Source organism: Rhinatrema bivittatum, chromosome 4, assembly GCF_901001135.1.
Source record: "Rhinatrema bivittatum chromosome 4, aRhiBiv1.1, whole genome shotgun sequence".
Classification (NCBI taxonomy): domain Eukaryota; kingdom Metazoa; phylum Chordata; class Amphibia; order Gymnophiona; family Rhinatrematidae; genus Rhinatrema; species Rhinatrema bivittatum.
The window spans coordinates 213127765-213152924 of record NC_042618.1 but is presented as its reverse complement, the minus strand read 5'-3'; the positions used below and the strand labels follow the sequence as shown (position 1 = coordinate 213152924).

At 45.5% G+C, this 25160-nt stretch overlaps 1 protein-coding gene across 1 annotated transcript in view; it reads right to left on the bottom strand.

Moving 5' to 3' along the window:
* Window positions 1–25160, bottom strand: part of TRAIP (TRAF interacting protein) — a 138197-nt gene that overhangs the window by 71616 nt on the left and 41421 nt on the right. Inside the window, exons 7-9 of the mRNA XM_029599671.1 lie at window positions 22081–22194; window positions 15787–15874; window positions 5311–5400 (exon numbers count right to left, since the gene is read on the bottom strand). Coding sequence (XP_029455531.1) covers window positions 5311–5400; window positions 15787–15874; window positions 22081–22194 — 292 coding nt within the window. The remainder of the gene's footprint in view (window positions 1–5310; window positions 5401–15786; window positions 15875–22080; window positions 22195–25160) is intronic.

Genomic DNA, 25160 nt, shown 5'->3' with positions numbered 1-25160 from the left:
AAAAGGCGGCCCACAAAGAGCCGAAAGCACGCAGTTTAAGTTCCAGGAGGGGCACGGATTCCGGACCGGCGGACGGAGATGCTTCGCCCCCCGCAGAAACCGTGTCACATCCGGATGGCCCGCCAAGGACACTCCCCGGACCTTACCTCGAAGGCAGCCAAGGGCTGCCACTTGAACTTTCAGGGTACTCCAGGACAGTCCCTTCGAGAGGCCCTCTTGAAGGAAAGAGAGAATCTCCGGAACTTCCGGCCGAATGGGGTTCACCTCGCGAGCACTACACCAGTCCTCAAAGACCGTCCAGACCCTCATATAGGTCAAAGACGTGGACTGTTTTCTAGCCCTCAACAACGTGGTGATCACTGCCTCGGAGTACCCTTTGGACCTTAGACGCGCCCTCTCAAACGCCAAACCGCGAGACAAAAGTGATCCGCGTCCTCCAAACAAACGGGTCCCTGTCGCAGAATGGTCGCGTCGCCCCGCAAACGGAGCGGAGATTCCACCGCTAACCGCAGTAGATCCGCGAACCACGGACGCCGTGGCCACTCCGGCGCCACCAAGATCACCTCCGCCGGATGTAGCTCGATCCGGAGCACCTTGCCTATCAGAGGCCACGGGGGAAACACGTAGAGCAGCACGTCCGTGGGCCAAGGAAGCACGAGTGCATCGACCCCTTCCGCGCCCCGCTCCCTCCGACGGCTGAAGAACCTCGGAGCCTTTGCGTTTTGCGCGGGTGGCCATCAGATCCAGACGTGGTTGACCCCACCTGGCGCAGATGAGTCGGTACGCTACCTCCGGGAGTTCCCACTCCCCTGGATCCAGCCGGTGCCGGCTGAGGAAGTCCGCTTGGACGTTGTCGACGCCGGCGATGTGTGAAGCCGCAATGCTGCTGAGGTGCCGTTCCGCCCAGCACATCAACTGAGCCGCTTCCTCCGCCACTTGCTGACTCCGGGTCCCGCCTTGACGGTTGATATAGGCTACCGTGGTGGCGTTGTCCGACAGGACTCGAACCGCCTGACCCCGTATCCACGGCAGAAAAGCTTGCAACGCCAGCGCCACCGCCTTGGTCTCCAACCGATTGATGGACCACTGCGACTGCTGGGCTGACCACAGGCCCTGCACCGAGCGCCCCCCACAGACCGCTCCCCAACCCGAGAGACTGGCATCCGTCGTGACCACCGTCCAATTGGGCAGGATCAGAGAAACGCCGCACGTCAGATGGTTGGGGCAGAGCCACCACTGCAGGCTGGCCCTGGTGCGGTCCGTGAGAGGCAGCGGGCGCAGGAACTCCTCCGAGACCGGCCTCCAGCGGGAAAGTAACGCTGATTGTAACGGTCGCAGATGAGCAAAAGCCCAAGGCACCAAGGCGAGTGTCGACGCCATGGAACCCAAGACCATCAGGAAATCGCGGACCAAAGGGCATTGTAGCGCTAGCAAACGCCGCACCTGTCCCTGGAGCTTGAGGATCCTGTCCCGAGTCAGGGATACCGTGGCCTCCCTGGTGTCGAACAAGGCCCCCAGATATTCTAACCTCTGGGTGGGCTGAAGGTGACTCTTGGCTAGATTGACCACCCAGCCAAGCGACCGCAGGAGCCGCAGGACCCTGGTCACCGCTTGCCGACACTCCATCTTGGATTTGGCCCGAATGAGCCAATCGTCCAGGTAAGGGTGCACGAAGAGCCCTTCCCGCCGGAGCTGAGCAGCCACCACCACCATAACCTTGGTGAAGGTGCGTGGAGCCGTGGCGAGACCGAAGGGAAGAGCCCTGAACTGGAAATGCTTGCCCAGGATGCAAAATCGCAAGTATTGATGATAGGCGGGCTGGATCCCTATGTGGAGATACGCCTCCGTCAGATCCAGGGACGCTAGGAACTCGCCTGGGCGAACCGCAGCCACTACCGAGCGAATTGTTTCCATCTTGAACCGTGGAACACGAAGGCACCGGTTTACTCCCTTTAGATCGAGGATCGGACGAAACGCTCCGTCCTTTTTTGGAACCACGAAATAAATGGAGTACCTTCCCATGCCCCTTTGCGCCGGCGGCACAGTAGTGATGGCGCCCAGAGCCTCCAGGCGCTGGAGGGTTGCCCGTACGGCGGCCCTTTTGGCTACGGCCTTGCAGGGGGATACGAGAAACTTGTCCCAGGGGAGACGTGCAAATTCTAACGCGTAACCGTGTCTTATCACGTCTAGCACCCACTGGTCCGAAGTGATTTTGGTCCATTCCTCGTAAAAACTCTCGAGGCGCGCTCCCACCCGTGGAACGTCCTCTTGAGCCTTCGCCGAGAAACGAACCAATATCGTATCATTGGGCCGACTTGGCCCCGGATCCCGCCGAGGATCCACCTGATCTGTTGAATCTCTTCCCCCGAAAGGGCTGGGGCCAGGTCAAAGCTCTGGTAGCGCCTCCTCTAAAGGATTGACCTGCCCCAGCTGACCTCTGCGGCCTCTGGCGACGGTTGTTTCGAAAACAGTTCCGTGCAGAAAAATTTGGTCTAGGACGTGGCCTGTCCTCCGGTAGCTTAAAAGCCTTGTTCTCACTCAGGAACTGCATGATATCATCCAGCTGCTTTCCAAACAGCAACTTCCCCTTAAAAGGCAAGGCGCCGAGATGAGCCTTAGACGTACCGTCCGCAGCCCAGTTTCGGAGCCAGAGAAGACGACGCGCTGAAACCGCAGACACCATGGCCCGGGCCGAGGTGCGCAGCAGATCATGCATGGCATCAGCGCTGTAAGCGATTACTGCCTCCAGAAGGTCCGCCTGAGCAGCCTCCCCTTCTGAGAGACCCGCATTCGCTTGTAAGGTCTGGGCCCAGCGGAGCCCAGCCCGCAACGCAAAATTGCTGCAAATAGCAGCCCTCGCTCCCAGGGCTGACACCTCGAACACTTTCTTGAGCTGCACCTCCAGCTTCCGATCCTGGACATCCCGCAGCGCCGTAGCGCCGGTGACGGGAATGGTCGACCTTTTGGTGACCGCCGACACAGCGGCATCCATGCGAGGGAGCCGCAGGAGCTCCAAGGCATCCTCCGGCAGAGGATATAGCTTATCCATAGCCTTACTTACCTTGAGGCCCAACTCCGGGGTGTCCCATTCTCGGAAGAGAATGTCGGACGCAGAAAAATGGAAAGGGAACGCTACCGTAGGACCCGCGAGTCCCAGGAGTACCGGATCCATCTTAGGCCCTTGACGGGTTTCCACCGGCGGGGCCTCCACTCCAATCTCGTCGAGGATCGCTGGAATGAGAGGGGAGAGCTCCTCCCTCTTAAACAGGCGGACGACCTTGGGGTCGTCACCATCCCCCGTCTGCGCGCCCTTGCCTGCGCCTGACTGCGCTGGACCCTGCTCATCGGGCCCCTCAGGCCCTTCCGGCGCCCCCGAGATCGACCGTTCCTCCTCCGAGGAAGTGGATTCCGAATCCGCGTCCTGGGGCGCGCCACGCGCCAGCCGCTTGTCCTTCGGGGGCACAGCCGTGTCTCTAGGGCGGGCAGACCTCTTCCGGGAGCGGGACCGCCCATCCGCATCTCCTGGCACTTTCCCGTGCCTGCGCCGCTCCCTCTGATACATCGCCAATTTTTTTAATAAAAAATTAAAATCCTCCGAAAAGGACTCTTCAGAGTCCGAGCGCCCCTCCCCCGAACCCCAGTCAGCCGCATCGGAGGCACCCCGAGGCGCCCCCGACGCGGCCCGAGGCTGGGGGGAGAGCGGAGGGGGCTGGGAGCCATGTTCCATGGCTCTCCTGGTCGCCTCGTGGACGGTCGACAAAATGGCCGCCGCTCCCGCGCTAAGCGGGAACGGATCCGGCCCCCCCTCCTGCACTGCACAAACGCGCGGCGGCGAACGAGACGCCCGGGTCCGACCCCCCCGATCGCCCCCGGACGGTCCCTCGCCTCCGGCGAGGCAGCCCGAACACATGCCGTCCCTCGAGACTCGCGTGCGCGCGGAGCCGCACGCGCGGCAGGCGGCCCCGACGGGCATTCCGGCCGAGATCGCACGAAAAACGCCGCAGCCCTAAGCAAAACAAACCGCCCCCCCCCCCCCGAACGAAACGTCGCGCGGGAGAGCGAGAGAGAGAGAGAGAGAGAGAGAGCCGGCGCAAAAGTAACAAAAACCCTTTTTTTTTTTTTTTTTTTTTACTAAAGTCGCTGACCAGGGTGCTGAAAAGCCTCCGGGCTCCACTGGGGGTGAGTGAACCGGGCTCCCCGGTGTCACCCCCAACGCTGCTGCCAGAGGGGCCGGGTCCTCGACCCCAGCAGCGGCCTCTACCAGGGGAGGATGATCCCCTCAGGATCTGGCAACCCCCCTGGGAGGCACTTCCACCGGGAGCTTCCTGGCCCAAAACTTTCTAATTCTTTTTTTTTTTTTTTTACTATGAATTAAAACAAAAAAGGAAAATCCCCTTTCTGTCCTATGGTTTTTTTTTTTTTTTTTTTTTTTCTATCCCTGACTGGCTAACTCCAACCCCAGGGATTCCAGAGACTGTGGGTGGACCTGCCCCATCTGCTGGAGACAGAGAAAGACTGAGGGGCTGTGGGTGGCACCTTACTATATGTAGGGAGCCCGACAAGTTTTACTCTGTCTCCACCTGCTGGTGCGGAGTCACAACCCAGGTGTCTGGACTGATCCGGTACGTACAGGGAACCATACATTTTCATCATTACATGATATACAATAAAAACATAAATCCCACCATTACCTTCCTCCAACAAGGCATTTAACCTAGATACACTTACATAGTTGAATTCAATGATGTCTTAAAGGGAACATCAAACTGTGGTATATGTAAGTGAAAGAATTACTTGTTTACTCAAGTTTAAAATGTAAACATAAGACATTTAAGATATTAGCAATAAAGATTTGTCATAAAAACAAATGCTCAAACGAAAAGGTTGGTTGAGGACTTGCCTAAAGTCTACTGTTTGGCTTTTTGCAATGCCCAAGCAGTAGCCTATGGTTTCAGTTTTGATTCAGGTTCCTGCTTCTCGAACTGGGAATGCACTCAAGTGGCACTCACAGGCCCCAGGCTGAAAGTACGGAGCATATTCAAGGTGAAGATAAGCCAAGAATTTTCTTAAACAAATGCCAGCACCTGGTCAAACAAGCACTGGAAGCAGCTCTGAAAGACTGCATTCAGCTGTAAGCCTAAAATTACTGTTACATTTGGCCAGTGTGTGTAAGAATAATGTGAAAATCCTGGAGACCAAGCATGATGGTTCTCTAATGAGAGCTGTATGAAAAGGAGATAGGAAAAAGTGGATGACAAGTTTAGGATTACTACAGCTGTGCTGGAAGGGTTTCTTGTTGCAAATGCTCACCATGATTTCCTGGTCTGCATTCCTCAGCTCCTTTTGTGTAGCAATCAACTCTTCCTTTGTCTTATCAAATTCTAAGACAGTTTTCTTCAACTGTAAGAAAATAAATGCTTTAGAGCCCTTCATAACTAACCATGCTGTCATCATTTAATAAGGGCTATTTATTTGGCTACTCCACATACACATAATTAATGTAATACATTGCTTGTCCACTTTTCACAGACAACAGGATACTAGGGATGTAAAATCTAGAACATAACAGTATAACTGGAGCAAGCTGTGAACAAATTCTTCCCACCCCCAACAAACTGAAAACAGAAGTCTAGTGCAGGAACACTCAGTTGCTCAGCTGTGTAGAAGTCATCACCAGTTCTGTGGATAAATCTGAGTGCCCAGCCTAATTTTATAGGAAACCACTACCCTTTGTTTAATACATAGAAAACAGCACAAGATTAATTAGTAAGGCAAAGGTAGTGCTCATTCTTGAAACTACAGACAGATAGCTTACAGATACCACTGAGCAGAGTTTAGACTAAGGCTGTGCTCTGTTCCTAAGCCACAATGGAGCAAAGTGCACTGTATAACCCACAGTTGGACACGGGTTGTATAGGCTCCAACTAATCCTCTTATGCAATAAGGGGATTAGCGCCTCTACAACGCACGTCCAACATGGAGTGAAACTAATAGCACTCATCGCATGCAAATGCATGTGAATGAGTCTATTAGCCATTCACTCCCAATGCAAAAAATAAATGTGCGTCTAGGATGCACATTTCAACAATCAGAAATTAAACGCCTGCTTTTCTGTTGGGATATTAAGTAGGAGGAACAACTCTTTAAAAAAAAAAAAAAAAAGCACGGAAGTCAGGTGCAGGAAGTGGACGATCAGTTCACAAGCATCCGGATCCTGAACCCCTGGCACATCCATGGGTTAGAAACATAGAAACATAGAAATGACGGCAGAAGAAGACCAACCGGTCCATCCAGTCTGCCCAGCAAGCTTCACACATTTGTTCTCATACTTAACTGTTTCTCTTGGCTCTTAGTAACCTTATGTTCTAATTCCCTTTTCACCCCCACCATTAATGTAGAGAGCAGTGCTGGAGCTGCTTCCAAGTGAAATATTAAGTTTGATTAGTTGGGTAAGCGGCAGCATAGCTCTCTGCCATGAAGCAGAGGGCAATGCTGGAAATGTGTGAAGTATCAGTTTTTCTTTTCCCCTGTCATTGAAGCAAGGAGTCATGCCGGACATGCACCGAAAGTGAAGAATGCCTTGAAAGTCACATTAACTATCATCAAATATTGAAAAGCCTAATAATTGGTAATACCTATAAGCCCATGAACCCATCCCTGTTTTTTTTTCTTTTTTTCTTTTCTTTTTTTAATTGGGAGATGGATGCCCTTCATCCTTCTACTCTGTGAAGGTGGACACCTACCACCGGCCACTGGCATCCCGCTCCGTTAATGCCTCTGTGGCTACTGCCGCTCCATGCAGTGTTTTACTACCTGCTCTTTATATGCGTCCTCTAGAACTGATGGATCCCATCCCTGGGTTTTTTTATTATTTATTTAATTGGGAGATGACAGCCCTCCATCCTTCCGCTCCGTGAAGGTGGACACCTACCACTGGCCACTGGCATCCCGCTCCGTGAATGCCTCTGTGGCTACTGCCGCTCTGTGCAGTATTTTACTACCTGCTCTTTATATGGACACCTACCACTGGCCACTGGCATCCCGCTCCGTGAATGCCTCTGTGGCTACTGCCGCTCCGTGCAGTATTTTACTACCTGCTCTTTATATGTGTCCTCTAGACCTGATGGATCCCATCCCTGTTTTGTTTTTTGTTTTTGTTTTTTATTTAATTGGGAGATGACAGCCCTACATCCTTCCGCTCCATGAAGGTGGACACCTACCACTGGCCACAGGAAAACAGAGGCTGATAAATTCAGTGTCCATTTTCCAAACCTGACTGCTTGCACTGTAAGGAGTGAATAAATAAAGGGTTGGGCACTTAATATTAATTTATTCACTCCTTCACTTATTGCCCATTGGTCCTTTTCACTGACATTTGTCAGTCAAAGGACCAATCACCTTTAGAAGGCTGTCCCGAAAGTGCCCGACACTTTCATATTGATTTGTATATTCCGATGCTGGTAGTCAGGTTGGGAGAATGGATGCTGAATTTATCAGTGCCCATTTTCCTAACCTGTGCGTGTGCACTAGTTAGGAAAACTGATGCTGATAAATTCAGTGTCCATCTTCTTAACCGGCGGACAGCCACCGACAGCGGACCTCTCTCGGGCACACGCTGTCGAGGTGGCGCTAGGGGCACACAATCGCCCCTAGCGCTCCTTGACAGCACGAGCCTTAAATATCGCATTGTACCCCCCATGAGAGGTGCCTGAACACTCAGCGCCTACTTTCAGCACAACATTTTTGTATTGGTCCCAATGTGTTTGTGGGACTTAGTCAAGATAGGCAGGGATTGCATGGAAAAAAAAAAATCAGTGTCTAAGCTGGATGCTAAAAGTTGATGGTCTTGTTGTTTGAGCAACATTGGTTATTTTTTTCTATATGGGCTATATTCAGTGCCCCTGATCTCTCACAATTCTGCACCTGCACAAAAGGATACAAAATCCAGTCCTATCTTCTCCACAGAATTGCTGAAGGGGACCAAAGAGTTGGGTGTAAGCAGCAGAGGCAGCAGCTTGTACATCTTTCCTCCTTTTCCTCTAACTGAAAATTCCTCCGGCATCTTGGGCTGCTTCTTCCAATGCCGCACAGGGACAAAGAGTTGCACTTAGAAATGCGTGCTATACGGTGTCCCCTTGTGGTTAAAAGCATAATATTCTGACCCTGGGCTGCAAGGAAGAGGAAGCAGCCTGAGGTACACCACAGTACTATGCTCTAAGGAAGCCTGGATCTGCACATGGGATTTATGGAGGTGTGTATAGAGTAAGGAAAGGGATTAGAGAGGGGGTATATAAGAACATAAGATATGCCATACTGGGTCAGACCAAGGGTCCATCAAGTCCAGTATCCTGTTTCCAACAGTGGCCAATCCAAGTCACAAGTACCTGGCAAGTACCCAAACATTAAATAAATCCCAAGCTACTATTGCTTATTAATTACCATAATAGTTTATGGATTTTTCCTCTAGGAATTTATCCAAACCTTTTTTAAACCCAGCTACACTAACTGCTGTAACCACATCCTCTGGCAATGAATTCCAGAGCTTAACTATGTGCTGAGCAAAAAATAATTTTCTTCGATTTGTTTTAAATGAGCTACTTGCTAACTTCATGGAGTGCCCCCTAGTCCTATTATCTGAGAGAGTAAATAACCAATTTACATTAACTTGTTTCAAGTCCTTTCATTATTTTGTAGACCTCTATCAAATCCTCCCTCAGTCGTCTCTTCTTCAAAGTGAACAGCCTTAACATCTTTAGCTTTTCCTCATAGGGGAGCCATTCCATGTCCCTTATTTTGGTTGCCCTTCTCTGCACTTCTCCAGTGCAACTATAATCTTTTTTGAGATGCAGCGACCAGAATTGCACACAGTTTTTAAAATTTGGTCTCACCATGGAGCAATACAGAGGTAGTATGACATCCATCGTTTTATTTGCCATTCCCTTCCAAATAATTCCTAACATTGTTTGCTTTTTTTGATCGCCACAGCACACTGAAGTTATGGCAGATGATGTTGCTGTATATTTTAATATACACACTAAAAATTTTCATCCGTACAATCATTCATATAATCCAAGAGGAGCCATTGTCTCTCAGCATGAAGAGTCCTCTTGAACGCTCTCTTGATAATCTTGAATGGATACTTAAGATTCAATAATCGTTATGTATATCTACTCAATCGTAATGCTATATCTACTCAGTCATAGTTGTAAATTCACTCAAAAGCTGCAAGCTCCCATGGCTCGACACCATGCCGACCACTCCCACGAACCCACAAAGCCCAAGTGGCGGGTGACCAAACAAGCGCGTGGAAATGCACGAGGTGGGGATCCAACATACCGGCCAAACCACAAGGAACAGTCCTGGATCCTCCATCCCAACACTGCACAACCTGATGGCCTCAACAATGAGATCTACTGGCACCTGCCACCGTGTCATGACATGTCATCAGTGCCTAAAGAGCCTCCCCCGGCACTGCATGACGCTGGTTGACAGACATGCCGGGACCCCCAAAAAATAACTGGTCTCCTCGAAGGAAAACGTCTGACACCATTTCCAGCATGTCAATCATCACATGTTCATGTGATGATTGACATGCTGGGAGACAGTTTGTTGATCAAAATGTGCTGCTTGGAAGGATACAATATCTGTCAAGGCCACTGCAGATCCAACAAGTTTGTGGCCAGCCACATCTGCTGGTTCCAGACAATATTCTGTTTGAATAATATCAGTTTTTGTCTCCATTTATTTATCTGTCTTCTCTTCATTTAAATGCACTTGGGCTATTGTTGCCCTTTTGATATTCTAACTTCCCCATTATACCAATATCCTTTAAAGATACCTCACTTTGAACCATGCACTCCTGAGTGATTGTCAGCTTTCTCCCATGATTTAGTTTAAAATCTACTCCATCTTCTTTTTAAACATTAATACCAGCATCCTGGTACTCCCTTCTGATTTTTCTGCAAAAGTGCAAGCTGCTAGACAGGAATTTTCACCTTACTGCTCTCAGTTGATTCAGCACGGGGTGCAATTTTCTCTCCAATTTCCTGCTTGTTTCAAAGTTTTCCATAACGGGGACATGAAGTTGTTTACTACCGTGAATGAAGCAAAGGCGTTTTTGGACTCCTTCAAGGACTAATATGTCTCTTTCATCTAATCACTTCTGGCTGGTTGCCCTATTTGAGTGCAGTGACTGCCTGATTTAGGTCATCCATCCGCAAATTTCTGGGCAATTCTCCCCCACTATGGGTACTCTATATTTCGACAGCATGCCAAAGATGTGATGAGTGCGTGCACCTTCATGGAGGTGTTTTCTCAGTCCTGTTTGCTCTGCTATACAGGTGTTCCAAGTTTCCTGATGATTTGCTTGCTGCGGTCAGCGGTTGTACATAGATACATATATACATAGAAATGATGGCAGAAAAAGACCAAACGGCCCATCTAGTCTGCCCAGCAAGCTCCCACACTTATTTTCCCATACTTACCTGTTTCACCAACCACCATGTTCAGGGCCCTTGTTGGTAATTGTTTGATTTGAATTTTCTGCCACCCCCTGCCGTTGATGCAGAGAGTAATGTTGGAGTTGCAAAGGTGAATCGTAAGGCTTAATGGTTAAGGGTAGTAACCGCAGCATCAAGCAAGTTACCCTGATATTTGTTTACCTCGACTGCACAGATCAATGCCTTGCTGAATGTTGTCTGAATGTAAATCCTCTTGTCCACATTTCTCCTTGCCACTGAAGCAGAGAGCAATGTTGGAGTTGCATTAACCGTGTGAAGGCTTATTGAGTAAGGGTAATAATCACCAGGTAGTAGCTACCATTCTAGCAAGCCACCCCCCATGGCTCTTCTCTTCATTCCCATCCTCTAGCCTTTATGGATCCACAGTGTTAAACAGAGGTTGAACGTGAACCCTTGGTCTTCTGGTTTATAACTAGCTTGCTCTAATCCCTGAACCACCGTAGCTCGTGGAGCTACCGGTGGCTGCTACTTTGTAGCTGCACCTTGTGGGATGTCAAGATGATGGCTGGTGCTCCTGTTTAACTTTGCTCTCAGCAGCAGAGGCTTTCATTTTCTAGCACCACTGTGGCAGATTTCTTTGCGTCAAATTCATTGTTGCAATCTCAGGAGCCTTGTGGGGAGAATAATACAAGTTCAGCGCAGAGAGCAGAAACACCTCAGTATTGGATATTTTTGTGGTGTTTTCTACAAGGACTCAGGATTTCATGGGGAATTGTGCTGGGATTGGGGGTGGTGATGTTTTGGTTGAGTGGGGATTTGTGTCTATGTGTGAGTGGAAGTGTTGCTGTGGATTTGTGTGAGTGTCGGTGGAAGTGGCTAGAATGCCTATTTATTTTCAGTTTGGGAATCTATAGTGCCCACTGTATCTCATTGGCTGCACCTGTTGTGAATATTCTGTTCTTTGGGTCATTGCTGCCTCTGTAACTGTAGGGGGGGAGCCTAGGTTGGAAGGCTTGCCTCTGGATTCTGTATTTGATCATTGTAGATGTTATAACTTGTTTCCTAATGGCTGATGATTTGTTATGCTCTCTTAATGTAGAAGGGCTGCACTCTCCGACTAAGTGTAAAAAAAACTTAACACATCTCAAGAAGCAGAGAACTTCTATGGTATTTCTGCAGGAAATGCACTTAGATGACAATGAACATGCTAAATTACACAGAGAATGGGTGGGGCACTTATTTTTCCTCCTATTCAACTCGTCAAAGGGGAGTGGCCATACATTTTCATAACTCTACGCCCTTTGCAATTGAATGACAGATCCCAGACCCTGAAGGCAGGTTTCTCATTTTAGTGGGCTCACTGTATGGGAAAAAGCTGCTTTTAGTTAATGTCTATGCTCCAAATAAATACTTCCATCAGTTCTTTTCTTCTTTAGTTACTGTGTTATTACGTTGGGAGGGCTATGCGCTCATATTTTGGGGGGGTGGGTGGTTAACATAACCAACAATCCCCTTGAAGACTGCTTGTCCCCTAAGTCCCCACAACAGATGCATGCTCATATTGGTATTGGGTTTCTATGTCAAGAATTGGGGGTCACTGATAGCTGGCGTACGCTCCACTCTAGAGATAAGGAGTTTTCTTTCTATTCCCATGCCCACAATCTGTACTCGAGAATCAATTACTTATTGGATTCCGTGTCTTGCTTCTCTAGAATAAGCATGCGTGAAATGTATGATGTCTCTTTTTCAGATCACTCTTTAGTATCATGTAAACTATCATTTGCAGTTACAGGGGGTGCTCAGCCTCATTGGAGAATGTCCCCTATTCTCTATCATAAGGACTTTGTTAAATTGTTGAGAACCAAGTGGGAGGAAATATCAGGAGTTTAATTTCTCACAGGATGTATCGGACCTCACTTTTTGGAATGCTGCCAAAGCCGTACTTAGAGGCCATATTCTGGCCTACCAAATTCGCAAGTGTCGTAAGGCTGCGCAAAAAGAATTGGATTTAAGCAAATAGCTGTTCTTAAACGTATCCATATTAGTCACATGACACCTAATGTTAAGCGCCAATTGGCAGAGGCCCGTCGTGAGTTGGATGCATTGCTAGACTCCAAGGCATGACAAAATCTGTTGTACCACAGATACAAATTATACCAGTGGGGTAACAGATTGGGTAAGCTGGCATGGCTCCTCAAAAATGTGGGCCCCAGATCCTTTGTACTCTGACTGCGCTTTCGTAATGCGGACCATGTTGGCACTGAAAAGGTACTTAAAGTTTTTCAAGAATTTTTTTGCAACCTCTTTTTGGAAACCACTCGCTTTAACAAAATTGGTATTTGGGTATGCTTCTTATCTGAGTTTTTGCCCTCTCCGCATTTAGGAAAATTAGCTGAGCAATGGTGTACGGACCTACGATTTGAGATCGCTGCATCTGATAGTAGCAGAGCTCTTGATTTGCTTTATAAATGCATGGTCCCTGTTAACCTACGAGAAATCAAATTTAAACTTATACTTTTTTTTTTTTATTTATCTAGAGACCTGGAGGCTAGAATAGGTCTTTGGTCCTCGAATGAGCATGATGTGACTGCTGTCTCGAATGCCGGTATATAAAAATCGGGAAAAAAAATCGGAAATATATAAAATATGCTCCCATCTACGAGGGATCTAGGCCACATGTTCACTGAATGCCCAGAGTTACAATCTTATTGGCAAAATACATGCTTAGCTATTGAACATGTCCTGGGATGCATTGTTGCCTGGGATGGTGGCCTCCTTTATCTGTATCTCTTTACTGATGCTCAGGTACTACCTGGCGGGGGGGGGGGGGGTGTCAAAGATGTATTGTTCTGATCTTAACTTTAGCTAAAAACAATTTTATCCCATTGGAATACTGCCATTGTTCTACTTTTTCAGGACTGGCAACAGGAAATGCTCCATACTGCTAAATTGGAACATATCAGACAGAAGAAGCGTGGCAATAAACGTATGGTCTTATCTCTAAAAACTATTTTGCGCTCTGGGAATGGGTTTCTAGATGAAGATCAAATAGTTGATTTTTACTTCCCATGTCACGGGCTTATATTGGACTGGGTGCTCTTGGTTTCTATTCTGTAGTATGAGTGATGTTCATTGAGCTGTGCTTGTTTTTTTGGATTTCTGGGGTGGGCGTAAACTGGAAATTAATGAAGTGATGTGAAGTGTTGGTACTGGATTGTACTGCCTGCTCATTCCGTTTTTCATCACATTTTGTACTGTTCTGCTATTTGGCAATTGGTTTTATCATATTGCTTCAATAAAGACTGTTTCAAAAAAACGAAAGATGACCCAACAACTGCTAGCATGATTTAATGGTGAGGTAAAAGACTATTAAAGCTAAAAGGACACCCTTAAAAAAACAGGAAGTTGGATTCAAAGGAAGAAAATAGGAAAAAGTTTAAGTACTGGCAAGTTTGAGGCAAAGCATTAATAAGGCAGGCCAAAACAGAATTTGAAAAGAAGCTTGCTAGAGAAGCAAAAACCCAAAATAAAAAATAACTTTTATTTATTTATTTATTTTAGATTTTTATATACCGGCATTCAAGACATCAGTCACATCATGCTGGTTCACATAAAACAGGGGTGCAAAGTAAACATAACTATAACAATGGTGCTGAAAAGGCAGTTACATATAACAAGGTGATAAGAACTTGGCTTAGAAGGAAGAGAAAGGACAGGTTATTAATTCACACAAGTAAAACGATAGAAGATAACTTTCAAGTAAATCTGAAGCAAGAAACCTGAGAGAGCTGGTCCTTTAGATGACTGAAGTGTAAAAGAAGTGGCTCAAGGAAGACAAAGCCATAGCAGAAAAATTACATTAATTCTTTGCTTTTGTCTTCTTCGAGGACAATGTCAGAGAGATACCTACACACTGGATACATTCTTTGAGGGTGATTCAGAGGAACTGAAGCAAATCATTGTGAACTAGGAAGATATAGGCGGCCATATTTCGAATTCTGTACTTAAAGTGTATGAATGGAAGTTATTGTACTGTTTTATTTTATATTTGGTATTTTAATGTACATTTATGACTTTTATGTATTCCATGCTATAAATATTTCAATGAAAGATGTGGAATACAAAACTGTATAAACAAACAAAATAGAGCAAAATCGACTAACTAAAGATTAACTAAAAATATTTCATGAATGGCTTAATTCTCTAGATACATGGTTAAAATTCACCAACACAGACTGCCTTCTTTAGATATTTTAACAACAAATAAAGGTGGCCAAATTAATAATTTATAGAAAAAGCATGGCTTGAAATAACTTAAGATACAATAGTTTTCATCTTCGTGGTTTCAAGGCTGGGCTTGATATGTTCCACGAAACAGGAATAAAAGACACATACATCCACTCTAACAAAGTTTTTCGGCCATTTCTAAAAATCTTAAGTGTGAAGACCTGTGGGTGGGGTGTAATTGACTCAATGGTCTCTTCTTCACGTGGTGGTGACATTGTTTCACTTTGAAACTATAAGGAACAACAGTGGATCTTCAGCTTAAATATAGTGACACCCCACTGTTTAAATGTGCAGATTGAATGGAACTCTTTGCTATAACAGTTTTCCTTTTATTACAAATAGGATTTTCTATTGAATTGTTTGCTCGTATTTCATTCACGATAAAAATCTTATTAATCAGGGTTTATCAATGGTTTCATGATGATGTTTTTTCGTCATCACATTACTTCAAGTAATCTTTTAAATAAACAACAATAACGTGAGTTTGTGACATTAATGGGGCATTCAATAAACATTTGCTTGTGAATGGAAGTAAAAACTGTGAATTCTCTCAGTGAGCACTTTTATTTTACCATGTATACAACTGATGACTCTCTTACTATTTCAGAACCGCAAGCAAATAAAATCCCTGATTATAGCACATGAAACAAGCATCATGTCAAGCTAGACTCTTTTTGAAATATGCCACAGACTCTTAAATAATTATTTTAAAGATCAATGATTAAGTCTACTTTTTGCCTATTTTTCTATGCAATTTAAAAAAATGCACTCTGAAGACCAAAGATTAAACACACTAGACCAAGTATTCACAACATTGGAGTAACTTTTTGACTTGTTTGACTTCGCAAATGTTTGGTGATATGAAGGTCTTCTTATTTCTCATACATTGTAATATTGTAGTTCTTTGGTATATTGTAAACTTTATATTACCGTCACATTCTGGCTCAATTTAGTCAAGTGCTGCTGCCTTACACTACACATAAGTATCCAGGCAGAAAAATGGGAGCTATGTAAAATATGAATTTGTTCTTGCCTTTACCTTGTTGTTGGAAGTAAAGACCTCCTTTTTCAGCTTCTCCATCATCTCGTGGGATGCCTTCTGAGTTTCTTTTAAGTTTTCATACTCTCTGTAAAAGGTTTCAGATTGAAATATATTTGTATGACATTTTACAAGACAATTTAATTTCTTAATGATCCTAGTGACTAAATTCTATGCAAAATGCATTTACAATTCCTCTATATTAGAACAGAATTAGAGGGGACTTGACCTTCTGTAGATAATACAAAAAAAAAAAAAGGGTCAACCAAGACGAGTGGGGGTCCTGATCTACTTCTCTATATTACACCTACTTCTTAGGTGTAATATAGAGAAGTTGCTCACCTGTAACAGTTGATCTCTGTGGACAGTAGGACAAACAAGCCTCAGAAGTGGGTGTTACCGTATGGCACAGAATCAGAGCATGTTCTCAGAAAGACTGAAAAGTACTCGCGGGAGGCTCCCACACTGCCGCTGCCACACAAACTCTCAGTTTATAACTAGCTAAAATCTTAACTTGTAAAGGGGAGGATGGCGGGATTGTGTGACTGGTTTGTCCTATTGCCCACAAAGAACACTTGGTAAAGGTAGGTAGCTTCGCTTTTCTCCATAGACAAGCAGGACAAATCCAGCCACACAAAGTGGGGGCTCCCAAGCTGAGGGTTGCATTGAAATTAAGTTCCTTTTGATTAGCATCACTGCAATTTGATAAATGGAGGTTGGAGGAAGAGTCTAAGATTATTCAAAAGGGTTCTTTATCACTACTTATCTGTTCAGTGCTGCTCCCCCAAGGGGAGGGGCTAGCACTTGATGATACTAAGTAGGCAGAGTTAGTGATCTGCTGTGGTAGTTCCCACAGAGTGGCAGTTGATAATACCGTTCTATTAGTGTAAAAATGAACACTTAGTAATATGGTGAATCCCTGGACCGATGGCAGATGACAGCGCCCTCAAATGGAGATCTTGAGAGGAACCACCGGCTAGGCTGGAGTATAAAATAAACACAAATAGTTCTTTATTAGGCTGGAAGCTGGACCACCAGTGATAGCAGTAGTGAGTCAATGTGTCCGGTAAGGCTGAAGTCCTTCTGATACTGGAATATAATCTCTGGGTCGCTGAGCTGTAGAGAGAGACTAGAAGTAGTGAGTAGACAGGGCATACTGGATACAAGATGGTACACTCACAATAGTAGATGTCTGCAATGGTCTCTATGCCACAGAGAGTCTTCAGTATATATTCAGGTACAGGAGCCGGAGACTGGTTCCTCTAAACAGTCTGTAATAAGAACTCACAATAACTGAATATGAAATGGCTTCTAGAGGAGAAGGGAGTCTGAAAAGGATTCTAGGAACATAGGCCCTCGTGGAGCGAGTACTGGTTCCTATCTACAATCTTGCCAATATAACTCTCGATCTCCGTACCTGCGATAACGTCTTAGACAGAAAGGAGTCTTCAGAGATATATGAATGTGGGCCCTCGTGGAGCGAGTACCGATTCCTATCTACAATAGAACTCACTGTGTGCACATCCGCAATCGCTTCCAGGCAATGAGGAGTCTTCTGAGTATTCCAGCAATCTGAAATAAAGAATAGAGAGAGCGGAGCCCCCGAGGAGCGGGTATTCCTGATAATACAATAGCAGAGTAGCTTGGTTGAATAGTAACTGGCAGAGATAGATTTGAGTCCTTGCTAACTCGTTGGAGGTTAGCAAACAAAAATCTTTTAAAGTGAAAATGGATGAAGTCACTGTGGGGGAACGCCCCCAAGGTTCGCATCCTTGCTGGTACAAAGTTTGGAGCGCGCGCGCGCCCTTACGTCATTAGGAACATGGCGGGTCCGTAACGTCAAGCCAGCTCGGAGGTTCCGACGAGATGTGGCAGGAGAACTCCGCGTTAGCAACTGTCTGTCAGATCTGGAGGGAGTCGTCACCGAAGTAGAGAGGGTGGAGCGAGGGCGAGAAACAGGCATGAACACAACATTATCCAAAGATACTGTCTCTTCGAGATTCCTCCTCCAGCCCATAGTTGAAGTACAGGGGAAGTTATTGTTAACTTTTGAAACAGGAACCATGTTTGTCATGGCCAAAAAGGAGCTATTTGACCTTGTCTTTCTTAATTTCATGACTGTCTTGTGTATAAAAGGAATTGTTGAGAACATATAAAGGAACCAATCTGACCATTGAATTGTAAAAGCATCTCTTACTATCATATTCAGAGCTAGTCTTTTCGAGCAGTACAGAAGCAACTTGCAGTTTGATGGCACTGCAGAGAGGTCTACACTTGGCATTCCCCAGCACTGAAAAAGACTGGACTATGTTGAGGTGAAGAGACTACTCGTGAGATTGGAGATATCAGTTTAAGGAATCTACTAATATGTTAGGATTTCCCTTTGGCAATGTATCTTTTTCATAAGAGCCCAGTACCAAATTTTGCATGTTTCCTTGCAATCTTGCAGACAGCATGTCTCCCTGCTTGTTTAGGTAATACATGACAACTTAGTTGTTTGTCTATATCTGTACCGATGAACCTACTAGCCATTTCTTAAAGTCTAGAACGGCTTTGAAAATAGCTCTCAATTCCAATTTATTTATATGGCATTGAATGTCCAAATCGGACCAGGTTCTTTGAGAACAAGTTTCATTGATATGGACTCCCCATCCTTGTAAAGATACATCCATAGTAATAATCTTCTGTGGGTTCTGAGGCCAAACGTTTGTCCACAATGGAGATTCAGCACGTGAGGCCATCATTGGAGATAGCAAGTATATTTGATTATTTGAATTCTGGAGGACGAGGGGTATTGTTGATTCCATTGGACCCTTAAGGGCCACAGAACCTGTCTCTTCATCTGCGCCAAATGCTGCTAGCACTAATATTCTTGTCAGTGCCAATTTGTCTGCACCAGTACTGAACAGCACCTTTAGCGCTGAAGAAGATTCTGCACGATGCTTTTTTTGAGGTGGATGGCACTGATGGAAACCTCTTCCTTTCTTCTCTCTCTTACTTTCCGAATGCAAGGATGAAGATTTCTTGTCATGGTGCTTTGGGGACTCTGATTGCTTTGATTTTGATACTAGTCAACCTGAGCCTTTTTTTTTTTTTTTTTTTTTTTTTTTTAACCTCCAGAGGAGAGAGGTTATACTTTAACAAGCTCTCTGTAAGAGAGCGCTCTGGAAGACATTCTGTCACAAGTGGCACAGTTTGCCACAGCATGGCCTTGGCCCAGCAGACACGATTTTTGAAGGTCTTAACTGGCTATTTTATGGCCATAATTTTTGCATAATTTGAGTGGAGTGTTACTCTTATCTTCAGCTCTTTGTAGACATTTTGATAAGAAAGCCGAATTCTAAGGGAACGTGAAACCAGAATTAATTTTTTTTTTTTAAAAGATGGGCTCACACAAAATGCCCAAAACACTATGAACACTGAAGAAAATGAGAAACACACAGCAAACTTAAAAAAAAAATGCAGCAGCTTGAGGAAAAGAGAAATATGTCCTTTCACTACAGAGAAGAAAAATGACTAAGGGGGCTTGCATTTCGGTGGCAGCGTGACAACCACTGCGCATGCTCTGACTTTTCAGTATTTCTGGGCTCTGAAAGCTCAGAAATAGCACTGTGCAGTGACATTGCCCACTTGTGTAGATGGATGTGTCCTGCTTGTCCTTGAAGAATTACCATAAATTAGCATTTTAGTCAAGGAATCATTTTTACCTTTAATTGAAAGTATTGAACATCTCTAGTCATTCTATGCTTGGTTACTGAAGTTGTAGCACTCTTAAGAATTGTAACTCTTGATCATACAAAACCTAGAATTCTTGCTAGCAGCAGTAGCTTTTAAGGTCAGGCAGCGATGTTAGACAAACTAGCAGCTGGGTCTACCTGGCAGGTTGCAAGTTCTGTGACAACTGAGTTAAATATTCAAAAGGGTTTGGCAGCTAATGCAGAGTTTTAAGTTTCCCACTCCACCAAATGGGTACATTAACTGGGAAGGTCATCACCCAGTTAAAATTTAGCTGGATAATAAAGAGGCAGGCAGCCCAGGTACATGACAAATTTTTCTGGCTAGTCCTGATATTTAGCACTAGTCAGATAAAGTTACCTGGCTAACTCTGGTCAGAAAAATTGTTGTCCTAAAATTATCTAGATAACATATTAGTGGCAGCTCTTAACCCCCTCCCCCACTAAAATCACATTGATTGCACCCCATCCCATTCCCTACCTTAAAAATATTATGCATTAAAATCATCACCCCCAGACCATCCCCCAATTCAGAGCAGGAGGAGAGAGTCTTACCTCCTCCTGCTCCACTAAATACTACATGCAACCAACACTTAGTATAAATTTATTTACTGCACTCCAGTATGGAGCAACGACTGGTTGCTGTCAGAACTACTGGCGCATAGTATTTAACTGTGCAGAAGGAGGCAAGAGCTTCTCCTCTTCCAGCTCTGAATTAGGGATACACTTTTGGACATTTGGGGGTGCGATTTGGTGCACTATTTATTTATTTTATAAAGCAGGGGGATGTGGGGGGATGATCAACGTGGCCAGTCTAAAATGGGTATATTTTGAGGGTGGAGGGAAGGAACCACTGGTCTGGGCCACAATAATTGCACACTTTGGAAGAAGAGGGTATGGGGTGGAAAAAAAAAATCATACAATGCTCTTCCACTATTTTTATTTATTTATTTTTAAACTATTCAATATACCAGTGAGTGCCAAAGTTATCCGGGTGACTTTAGCAGAGTATATTCAGCACAAGACTTATCCTGCTGAACACCCAGCTAAATGTAACCTGGGTAACTAGCCACTGGTAAATTACTCAATATGGACCTGTATAACCCCTAGAGGAAATGCAAATGCTCACGTAGCCAGGTCTGTCTAGCAGCCTACATATAGGATCTAGGTGGTCAGATGTTCGGGCAGCAGAGAAACTGGTATTGCTGGCTGTTTGGAATTTAGCAGTGCTTTGTGCTTAAGCATGAGAGGGATGGGTGTTGGAGTGAAGTAAGTAGGGATCTTGTATGCTGTACTACCCAGTATGGAGGAATATAGATAAGGAAAAAAAAAAAGATTGTCCTGGATAGGGAAAAATCTTGCAGGAAGTAAAACATTGTAGATGGCAGGTGGGATGTATTCTTAGCAGTGTGTAGAGAAAAACTGAGTAGATTGGGTGAATCAGATCGACTTTTTCTGTCATCATTTGCTATGTTATTTTGTTAAAGGGGTGATGAATGCCTTCTTGACAGTGATGATTCACTTCTAAAAGCGCCCAGGTGATTTTATGCATTATATGGCGACTATTCCAAGAAAACAGTACTCCAGAATCTGCATCAACAGTACAGTGATGTGAGAACTGAATGTATGTGAATGGAATCTGGACATTTACAGAAGGAATCTGTATGTCATACATATATGTGCACGTAAACCTGTTCAGACATCGGCAATTACTTACATAATATTGTCCCTATGATTTTGAAAACAGGTGAATAAATGCACCAGAGTAAAAAATCTAGAGGGAAGAAAAGCAAGACTAAGACTGTAAGGAACTTCCCTAACAAACATGTATTTTGGTGATGTCTGGCTTACACCATGAGCGGATAATAGTCTCATGAATCCTAGTCTTGTCTACAGATCACCCAAGACCAACTTGAATTCCAAGAAACTGTTCTGCAATCTACAGTCCACTGCCAGAAACAAATTTGGAATCTGCTCTGTGAAATTAAATTAACAGCAGGATCATATAGCAGCTGTATAGGATTAACAAAGTCAGATAACCAACCACAGAGACATCAGAAAGATACTTAGAGAAACAAAAAATTAGTTTGATGGACACTCACCTCCTTGAGTTGAAAGAGCAACAATGTTATAAATCATGAGGAAATCCATGGCAATCTTAAAAACAAATCCATCAAATGACATCAAAATTTACTCCATATGCCCTAATATGGAGTAGGTTTGATTTAATAATTTCCACTAGAAGACCCTGCATAAGGACAGGCGCTGCAGGGTTCAACTCTTCCCCCAAGCATTGTGAGAGGACAACTGCTGCAGCATACAGCTAACAGATGTCTTGTGGGAATGGACACAATAGAAAATGTTTTTATCAGGAGTACAGAAACAGCTATGCAAAATTCAGCTTTACCCAGTGAGTAAACATTACATATTCTTTACATCTATAAACTTCCCGAAGTGATTTTCTCATGATGGCACACAGATCTAACATCACAGATACAAAAAATCTGTATAAACATTAAAGAGACTGATATTTGAAGCAATTTTGTAGTAATGTACATACTTTTTTAATGAGATGCAGTATATTGCCAGCTGTTCCACTGCGGACTGCCCCATCCCCATGTCTCGGATCATTTCTTCCACCTCTGTACGCTGGCCCTGAAGTAGTAGTTCAACACTGAAATGAAAAATCAGATCAGCAAGCAATAGCTGCAATACAGATCTCCCATCCATTAAAATATATGGGAATCAATGTATAAAACTCAAACGTGAACTACTGCAGATCAAAGATATTACTTTATCTTATGAGCTCAGAGTAGTTAAATCACAAGCAGATTGTAATAAATTACAGGAAGACCTTCTAAGACTGGAAAATTGGGCATCCAAATGGCAGATGAAATTTAATGTGGATAAGTGCAAGGTGAAGAATATAGGGAAAAATAACCCATGCTATAATTACACAATGTTGGGTTCCATATTAGGAGCTACCACCCAAGAAAGAGATCTAGGCGTCATAGTGGATAACACATTGAAATCATCGGTTCAGTGTGCTGCGGCAGTCAAGAAAGCAAACAGAATAAGAACATAAGAAAATGCCATACTGAGTCAGACCAAGGGTCCATCAAGCCCAGCATTCTGTTTCCAACAGTGGCCAATCCAGGCCATAAGAACCTGGCAAGTACCCAAAAACTAAGTCTGTCCCATGCTACTGATATGCTAGTAACAGCAGTGGCTATTTTCTAAGTCAACTTAATTAATAGCAGGTAATGGTCTTCTCCTCCAAGAACTTATCCACTCCAATTTTATACACAGCTAACACTAACTGCACTAACTGTACTAACTGCACTAACTGTACTCCACGTCCCCCAGGACGTGGAGTACTGTCCTGGAGGAATTTCCCCCCCAGAAGGGTGTCAGGGCGAGCCAGCTTGGGGGGAGGGGGACCCCCGACACCCACAAGAAAGCCCTATGCATTAGGACTATAAACTCCGGAGAAAAAGCAGGAACCCCCGAGGGGGGGCCACCCGGGGGCTCCCCCTGCTGACCACCAGGCTCCGATTCCACCACGGAGGCTAGGATCGGCAGCGTTGCCGAAATCGGGGCCTCTGTTTCCTCCTCTGACAAGCCGGCATCTGAATCATGTAACAAAATGGCCGCCTTTCCCGCGCTCACTGGGAACGGAGCCTGCCGCTTTCTCCCCACGCGGTCCTGCGCTCGTGCGGCATCCCCCGGAGGGGGGCTGTCCTCCCCCTCGGAGGGACAGCTCGAGCGATGCCCCTCCCAGAATCGGCGTTCCCCCTGACGGCCGCTGGCCTCGCAGGTCGCCGATCGCTGCATCGGTGAAGAAAAAAGGGGGAGGGGCGGACGCGCGTGGCAAAGACCTGCGGCGAAGGAGCGAAAAATAGGACCAGGCCCGGCCCCCCCCACCGACCCGAAGAGACTGTCGGGGAATTGGACTGGGAATTGAGGCAGGGGAGGGGAGATTATATAGGACCTCCCCTAGAAGTTTTTGTTCTGACTCCATCTGCTGGACGGGGGACATAACCCACAGTCTGGACTGATCCTGGTACGTACAGGGAAATTATGGCTTCTTCAGGGGGGTGTAATAACCTCTTATTGTATATACTGAAATATTGTATATTTCAATTTTTTCAAATTTTTAATTTCATTGTTAGCTGATGTCATTCATGTGAAGACTCTCATACCCTGCTTGTTCTTGGAAAAAAATGCATACACTATCAGTGCTATATCAAAGTTCAATCATACATTCCCTGCACGAACCCGGATCAGTCCAGACCATGGGTTATGTCCCCATTCCAGCAGATGGAGACAGAAAAAAAAAACCAAAACAAAACTTGTGAGGCGCTCACTATTACCCATGAGCACCCTCTGCGTCCCTTCAGTATTCTTCTGTCTCCAGCAGATGGAAGGCTGTTGATAATGCGGTTCTCACCTAAATTTAAATTCTTTCTCAGGGAAAAAGTTAGATCAAATTTTCTTTTCCTTTCTTTTCTCAGTAATTATTTTCTTTTGAATGGATCAAGATTTCTAAAAAAAATATATATATATTTAAATTAATTCAGTTTCACAGAACAGTGATAGGTTAAGTTTGCCTGTCAGATTAAATTGGCCTGTTTTACAGCTTGCATTTGTATCTGACTTTAACAATAGTTTTGTTATTCTCAGGTAGGTGTTATTTTTTCTAAGTTTCCTCTGTTCCTGGCTTCTAGGGGTGCAAGCTGGTGGTCCAGCCGCTCCCCCTACTCTAAGACCGGCTCATCCGAGAGGCGCCATTCCTCAGGGCTCTGGAGGCTGAGAGGTGACATTCCTCACCTATTTAATAAAAAAACAAAACAAACAAAAAACAAACGAGGAAGAGCCGTAGCTGTCTTTATTAACAAGTTATTTTACCTTAATTTCTGTTTTTCTTGCGGCGGTTGCCTGGAACTGTGTCGGGGGATTTCTGTCAGTTATTTCCTTCCCCCATGCCACGTGGGACGCGATGCTCCGGATGTGGGGGCCCGGGTCGCGGCTCTTCCGCGAGGGAAAGTGTACCAGATGCCTCCCCGTGGGGAAAGATCTTCGAGAGCAGAAAGTCGTTCAGGTTTGACTGCTTCTCCTCGTCCTACCTCGGGGGGGGGTCAGATGCTTCTGTTTCAGCGCATCCTCAGGGCAGCCCAAGTGCCGGTTTTTCTCCACCACAGCCCGTTTTAACTCCTGTGGGCCCCCATGAAAGTCCCTCAACTTCGGGAGCGGATGCAGCGCACAGCTCCTTTGCCCCCTCGGCGGGAGCCCATCCCCCTCCTGCTTTTTCAGCAGATTTTATTCTCTTAATGCACAATGCTTACCTGGCACATATGTTTCAGCAGGACAGCGATCCTCCTGCGCCGCCCCCCCCCCCCCCCCCCCCAGGTAATCAGATATGACGGGTCCCAGGATGCTTCAGGGACCCCGGCTGGTTCTACTCAGCTTAGAGTAGTTCCCAGTCCAATTCTGCCAGACCCAGCTCCGGCTGACCCGGATCAGGACCAGGATACTGCTGCGGACCCGGATGGGCCGGTGTCCAGCATGCAAGTGGAAGGAGACGATCCCAGGGTCTTACATCTCTTTACAAGAGATGAGCTGGAATTGCTTATTCCCCAT